Genomic DNA, 6,000 nt, shown 5'->3' with positions numbered 1-6,000 from the left:
GGAGGGAGAGAGCAGGGAGGGAGAGAGAGGGGGGAGGGAGACAGAGGGGGGAGGGAGAGGGGGGAGGGAGACAGAGGGGTAGGGGAGAAGAAGAGGGGGGAGGGAGAGAGAGGGGGAGGGGAAAAGGAGGAGGGAGGGAGAGGGGGGAGGGAGAGAGGGGGGAGGGGAGGAGATGGGGAGAGGGAGAGGGGGGAGGAAGAGAGGCATCCTCAAGGAGGAAGCTCTGGGGTCTGAGTGCCCTGCCCGCTGCCCCCCCCCCCACCCACCTCACCTGACTTCCCGGACATTCTTCTCAGTCACCTCCACGTGGATGACGATGGGGTAGATCTCGTTCTGCACCAGTTCCCGCACACCCCGAGCGCCCAGCTCCAGCAGGCAGTGCTTCTGCTCAGAGGATCGAGGCTACATTGTACTCCCGGGCCAGAGACATCAGCCTCCCACGCTCTGCCCTCAGACAGGTCCCAAATGCAAGTCCTGCCTCCCCACCCAGGGGGACCCTGTCAACAAGGAAGGAGCCCAAAAGGACAGACAAGAGGCCTGGGCTCATGGGGCAACCTGGAGATACAGACCTCCCCCTCAGGACCTAGGCCTCCCCACCCGGAGGATGGAGCTGACCCAAACCCACCCACCACCCGCCACCCTACAGCCGACTGCCAGCTCCCAGGATAGTGGCAAGTTCAAGGACAAGGATGTGTAGGTGAGCTGTGTCAGCCAAACACCTCAAGGGGGGCCCACATGCAGTCAACTGTCCCCACCCACCCAGGCGACAGGTGAGAAAACTGAAGGCCACATGAGGGAAAGGACTTGGCCAGGGCCGCCCTGCCAGTGAGCAGCAGAGCATGGCCCGCACTCAGACGCTGGCGCTCAAGCCCAGAACAGCAGCACCTGCTCTGGGCCACGTCTGTGAGCACCCCAGTCCAGCCCCCAGCACTCACCTTCCCAACAGACTCCTGGATGGCCCGGATCCTGCTGCCTAGCCCAGGGGTGGCAGGCTGAGCCTTGGGGGCTCCAGGCGCTGAGGATGGGCACAGTTCCTCCCCAGAGAGGCTTTCTGCACAGGGAGTGGAGAGACAGAGATGAAGGGTCCATGGGCCCGGCTGCCCAGAGGGCCCCCAGCCCTCCCTTCCCCGACACATAGTCTCACCCGCTGGGCACACTTGGAAGTCCAGCCGGGAGCTGGGCAGGTCTAGCAGGTTGCGGATGAGCCGGGGCGCCAGGCACTCAGGCAACAGCACCACGGGCCGCAGGGCAGACACCAGCAGCGGCCGCACCAAACTGTAGGGTCTGAGGCTCCGCTCCGGCTCTGTGGCAGGGGAGGGGCGCAAAAGGGATAAGGGCACAGGCAGGCAGCATACCAGCTCCTCGATACCCCAAAACCCACCCTGCCACCCATCCCTTCCTAAGTCCTGCTGCTGCTCCTCCTACACATGCATGCGCGCACACACACACACCCCCACACACACACACCCCCACACACACACTCTTAGTAGGACCTACGGTGGCAGTAGGCTCCTCCCTGATTCTCCACCTCATCCCTGCCCCCTACAGGTCATTCTCCACCCAGCAGCCAGAGAGGCTTTAAAAAGCAAATCAGATCATGTTATCCCCCCTGCTTTCAACATACCAGTGACTTCTCAGATTCTCAGGAATAAAAGCCACATCCCCCACGTGGGTGACGCAGTCCTGCCTGAGAGCCTGGGGAGGCTGCCAGCCACTGACCCCACACCACCAGCCTCCGCTCTCCCTTCAGCTGCCTCCAACCACAGGGCCTTTGCATGCCCTGGGGCTGCCCAAAGCCCCACCCCTGCACCACTCAGCCCAGTTAACCCTTGCCCTCCCTTCAGAGCCTAGGTCACACCTTCCCAGGTCCCCAGACAGCAGGGCCCCTGGCATGTGCCCCACGGCCCCCAGTTCTCCTCCACTGCACACCTCACACTCTCACTGTGTTCATAGGTGGGATTATCTGACCCTCTATCCCCAATTAGACAGCAAGCTCCATGAGAGCAGGGATAGCCACATCCCCAGTGCTTGATAGAGCTGGCACTCAATACTCACCTGCTGTCCCCAACACCCTCCAAGCACACCACACACAGCCATGCCTCTGTGCCTTCTGCCTGGAACGAACTCCTCTTTATCTTTGAAGGCCCCAGCGGAAACTCCCTCTCTTCCAGGAAGTCTTCCCTAACTACCTGCTCCTCTTGCCCCAGATTTGCTACTCCCTCATCTGAGCTCCCCCAGCCCCTTCTCCCCGTCTGGCCTAAGGCCTCACCCTACTGCCTCCGGGAACCCCCCTGGGTCCTCACAGCACCTGCCACCACACACGTGTGAGAAGCACCACTACACACACTCTGCCAGAAAAGAACAAGCCCGTATGTGTGCAAACCCACAGTCACAGCCACGTCTGCATGCACCTCCCCGCAGGGTCTCCCTCAACCTTGGCAATCACCACGGCAGGCGGGGTGGTCTTGTCTCTCAGGCCTCCAGCATGACCCCCACTCCTGTTGGAACCCTCACAACAGGCCCTTCCAGGCCAAAGAGGCCACCCAAGCTAAAGGACACCCAGCTGCACACATCCCTGGACAATGGGAGCAACACAGGATACAGCTTTGCCCCCACGCACTCACCTGCACAGGGCTCCAGCAGCAGCTGCTCCGGGGAGTCCCCTGCGGGCGCCCCCACAGGCTTGGGCCTCACCAGTCGCAGTTGGTCCAGGGCTCTCTTCTTCAGCTGGGAGGGTGCCAGGAGAGAGGAGCATCTGAGAGCTCAGCCCCGCCCCCTCAGGGAGAGGAGGAAACAGGACCCCTGGCAGAGCGGGCCCCACTGCCACTGTGGTCCAGGCTTGCCGGAAGAGCCTGGGTCAGCAAAGATGTCCTTCTCCACCAGGCCCTCTCCTGCCCCTCCCCAGCCCAGCGCAGTCCCCCAGGCAGATGAGAGCAACCATCCCTGTGGCCCCAGGGAAGCCAGCCCATCTGAGCCAGGTGGAGGAGCCTTAGGTATACCCCCCAAGTTACAGATGGGGAGACTGAGGCCCAGAGACCAAAAGGAACCAAATGCCACATATGAGGCAAACTTTAGGGTCTCTTCCAATGAATTAGCAATGTGACCTTGGTAGGAAAATTAATGAAACCAATAAAGATGGCACTGATTTTACCAATACCTGACAGGTCTCAAATGCCTACAACATAACAGACACTCACTAAGCCCCTGAGGGGCACTAACTCACGGAAGTCATCCCCTGCCATGCACAGCCTGAGAGGCAGTACAACCCTCGCATTGTACAGATGAGGAAACAAGCCTCAAGGAAGGTTCAGGTGATTGTCCAAAGTCACACAGCTGATAGGTGGCAGAGCTGGGGTCGAATGCAGGCTGCCCGGCTGGGGCCCTCGTTCGTCCTTTATCTGATGGCTCTGAGCCTCACTTGCCCTTGTACACAGCAGCGCTGGTCACGAAGCCCAGCCACCATCCAGGCGTTGGAAAAGGGGACGTGACTGCTGGGTTTTTTTTGTTTTTTATTTCAGACGGAGTCTCGCCCTGTCGCCCAGGTTGGAGTGCAGTGGAGCAATCTTGGCTCACTGCAAGCTCCGCCTCCCGGGTTCACGCCATTCTCCCGCCTCAGCCTCCCAAGTAGCTGGTACTACAGGCGCCCGCCACCACACCCGGCTAATTTTGTTTTTGTATTTTTAGTAGAGACGGCGTTTCACCGTGTTAGCCAGGATGGTCTCAATCTCCTGAACTTGTGATCCGCCCGCCTCTGCCTCCCAAAGTGCTGGGATTACAGGCGTGAGCCACCGCGCCCGGCCTGTCAAATGCTTATTATGTACCAGGGGTACTCCTGTGTACTAGGCATGCTTTACCTCATTTCATCTCTAAACTACCCTGGATAGTGAGCTCTGCTGTTCTGTTTGCTGGGCACATAGTAGATGACCAACTGAATCACCAGGGAAGGAGGGAGGGAGTGTCTTCCTAGGTTGCCAGAGAACAGAGCCTGCTAGCTCCCTTTGGACCCCACCCTTGGGGCCCCCCCACCCACTGCCCGCCCAGCCGTGCTCACATTACTTCGGGGGCCTCGGTGCCGGCTGGAGGGCAGGCATTTCTCCTGAACTTCTAGCATCTGCTGGGCTCTGTGGGAGGGAGTGACATCACGTGTGTAGGAAGAAGGAAAGCTCCTCATTTCTCCTCGAACCCCCCGCCCTGTCCCAGAGGATGGTGAGGGAATGCGGGAGGAGGGACAGCACCCCCATCTGGGCCCTGGCTCCCAGGGGGGACCCCATCCCCAGCTCCTGGCTCTGCGTCACCTCTGATAATTGGGCACGGTGCCCCGGTCCAGGTCCCGCAGAGTGAGGGGATCAACCCGGGTGCAGAACCATTCCTGCCTCCGCTTGTATGCCGGGTCCACCAGCCGAAGGATCTCTTGGGCTTTCACGCAAAGGGCATGGGGATCTGCCCTCTCAGGCAGGGTGAGGTTGGCACGAATGTAGAAGGGCTCGGCACCTGGCCCCTTTGCCCAGGCTTCTAGGGCTTCGTGGAAGGACTGGAAGGCTGGGCATGGATGGGGCAGGGGGCAGCAAGGAGGATGAGAGGAGGATGGTGAGGTCTAGGATCGGCCTTGGTGGGGCCATAGACATGGCCCTCTCGAGGCCTGAGCTCCCAGGACCCCATCTTCCCCTTCTTAGAATGAGAGACTTAGATCCAGAGGGGGCAGGGACTTGCCCAAGACCTGTGCCTTCTAGGAACAGAGCCAGGACTCAAACCGAGGTCTCTGGACTCCTAATGTAGTGCTCCTTTCACTGTAAGCTGCTTACAGAGGGAGGCATAGAGAAAGGGCACAAGGACAGACAAAAGGAGGCATCAGCAGGCGGGGAGCCAGGAGAAGGGCAATTGGGGCAAGGCTGGTCCCTTCTCAGGTCCTTGGTCCCCCCCCCACCCCCATGCACCACGGGTTAGAGGACCCCTCTCGGGCCATCAGCTCCGACTCCCAAGCCAGACTTACCCTTTGAGTCCATTAGGGAGGGGAGTGTGGACCCCTGGTTCCAGAGCAAGGTTCTCTGCTGGGCCTCGGCTTCCAGGCACGCCCCCTCCAGACCAGCAGCTTCCACCCTTTGCTGGGAGAAAACCCAGGCAGGGAGGGAAAGAAGTGAGTCTCTAAGAGTAGAGCAGCCCAGGGGCTGGAGGAAGACCGGGTGTGGGGGTGATCATGCCTCACAGTTCAGATAGTGCCCCCTCAGAAACTGCCATGCCCAGCCCAGTGAGACCCGCCCCCATCCACAGGACTCCCCAACCCGCCCAGCTCATCCAGGTCTTTCCCTACTTGAAGCGCAGGGATGTAACGTGCTGTCAGTTGGCGCCACCTCCCAGTCCCCACCCAATCAGACTTCAATTAACCCTGGCTGAGCAGACAACCACAGCTAATCACTGAGCCCGCTTCGGCTTTGGCCAATCCCCAGAAGTTCCGCCTGGTGATCTTGATCCACCAACTAGGGGATGTCCAGCCTGGGCCAAAGCACTGACCCCACCCCCCCAGCTCAGGAGGCGGGGCCTCACCTCTCTTGGTTCCATCCTGGCCGACCCAGGCCCAGACAGCACCCTGCGCACCACAGCCCCAGACCATCTGTCCCCATAAAACGACAGTCCATCTGGTCCCTTGTCCTGCGGCTCTGGGCCCCCTGGGGGGCTCCGGCCAGACACCCGAATAGCCAGAGACCTGAGAAGGGAGAAAGGAGATGAGAATTAGAGTCCAGTCAGTACTTGGATTCAGTTCACCATTCTTGAAAAACCACAGTGACTCCATTTCCCAAGTATGCCATGACTCCCACCCCCAGGCCTCTCCATCTTCTGTGCCCTCTTCCTTGCCTTCTCCACCTGGGAAATGCTGATCATCCTTCAAAGCTCAAGTCACAAGCGGCCTCTCCCCTGGACCTGGGCACATGGTTCAGTGGAGCCTGCATGCCACGGGAGCACTCCAACTTTGCCTTGCCACGGCCCTTTCGTTGCCTCCATCAG

The 6,000-nt window shown here is 60.2% G+C and overlaps 1 protein-coding gene across 1 annotated transcript in view; it reads right to left on the bottom strand.

Moving 5' to 3' along the window:
- The window catches only part of CARD10 (caspase recruitment domain family member 10), a 29,920-nt gene that overhangs the window by 1,635 nt on the left and 22,285 nt on the right, over positions 1 to 6,000 (bottom strand). Inside the window, exons 13-20 of the mRNA XM_058431393.1 lie at positions 5,542 to 5,701; positions 4,991 to 5,102; positions 4,296 to 4,539; positions 4,052 to 4,121; positions 2,625 to 2,727; positions 1,145 to 1,303; positions 936 to 1,051; positions 272 to 384 (exon numbers count right to left, since the gene is read on the bottom strand). Coding sequence (XP_058287376.1) covers positions 272 to 384; positions 936 to 1,051; positions 1,145 to 1,303; positions 2,625 to 2,727; positions 4,052 to 4,121; positions 4,296 to 4,539; positions 4,991 to 5,102; positions 5,542 to 5,701 — 1,077 coding nt within the window. The remainder of the gene's footprint in view (positions 1 to 271; positions 385 to 935; positions 1,052 to 1,144; positions 1,304 to 2,624; positions 2,728 to 4,051; positions 4,122 to 4,295; positions 4,540 to 4,990; positions 5,103 to 5,541; positions 5,702 to 6,000) is intronic.

Source organism: Hylobates moloch, unplaced genomic scaffold, assembly GCF_009828535.3.
Source record: "Hylobates moloch isolate HMO894 unplaced genomic scaffold, HMol_V3 SCAFFOLD_19, whole genome shotgun sequence".
In the NCBI taxonomy this organism is placed as follows: domain Eukaryota; kingdom Metazoa; phylum Chordata; class Mammalia; order Primates; family Hylobatidae; genus Hylobates; species Hylobates moloch.
Note: the sequence above shows the minus strand (reverse complement) of the source record. Positions and strands in the feature narration are given on the sequence as shown.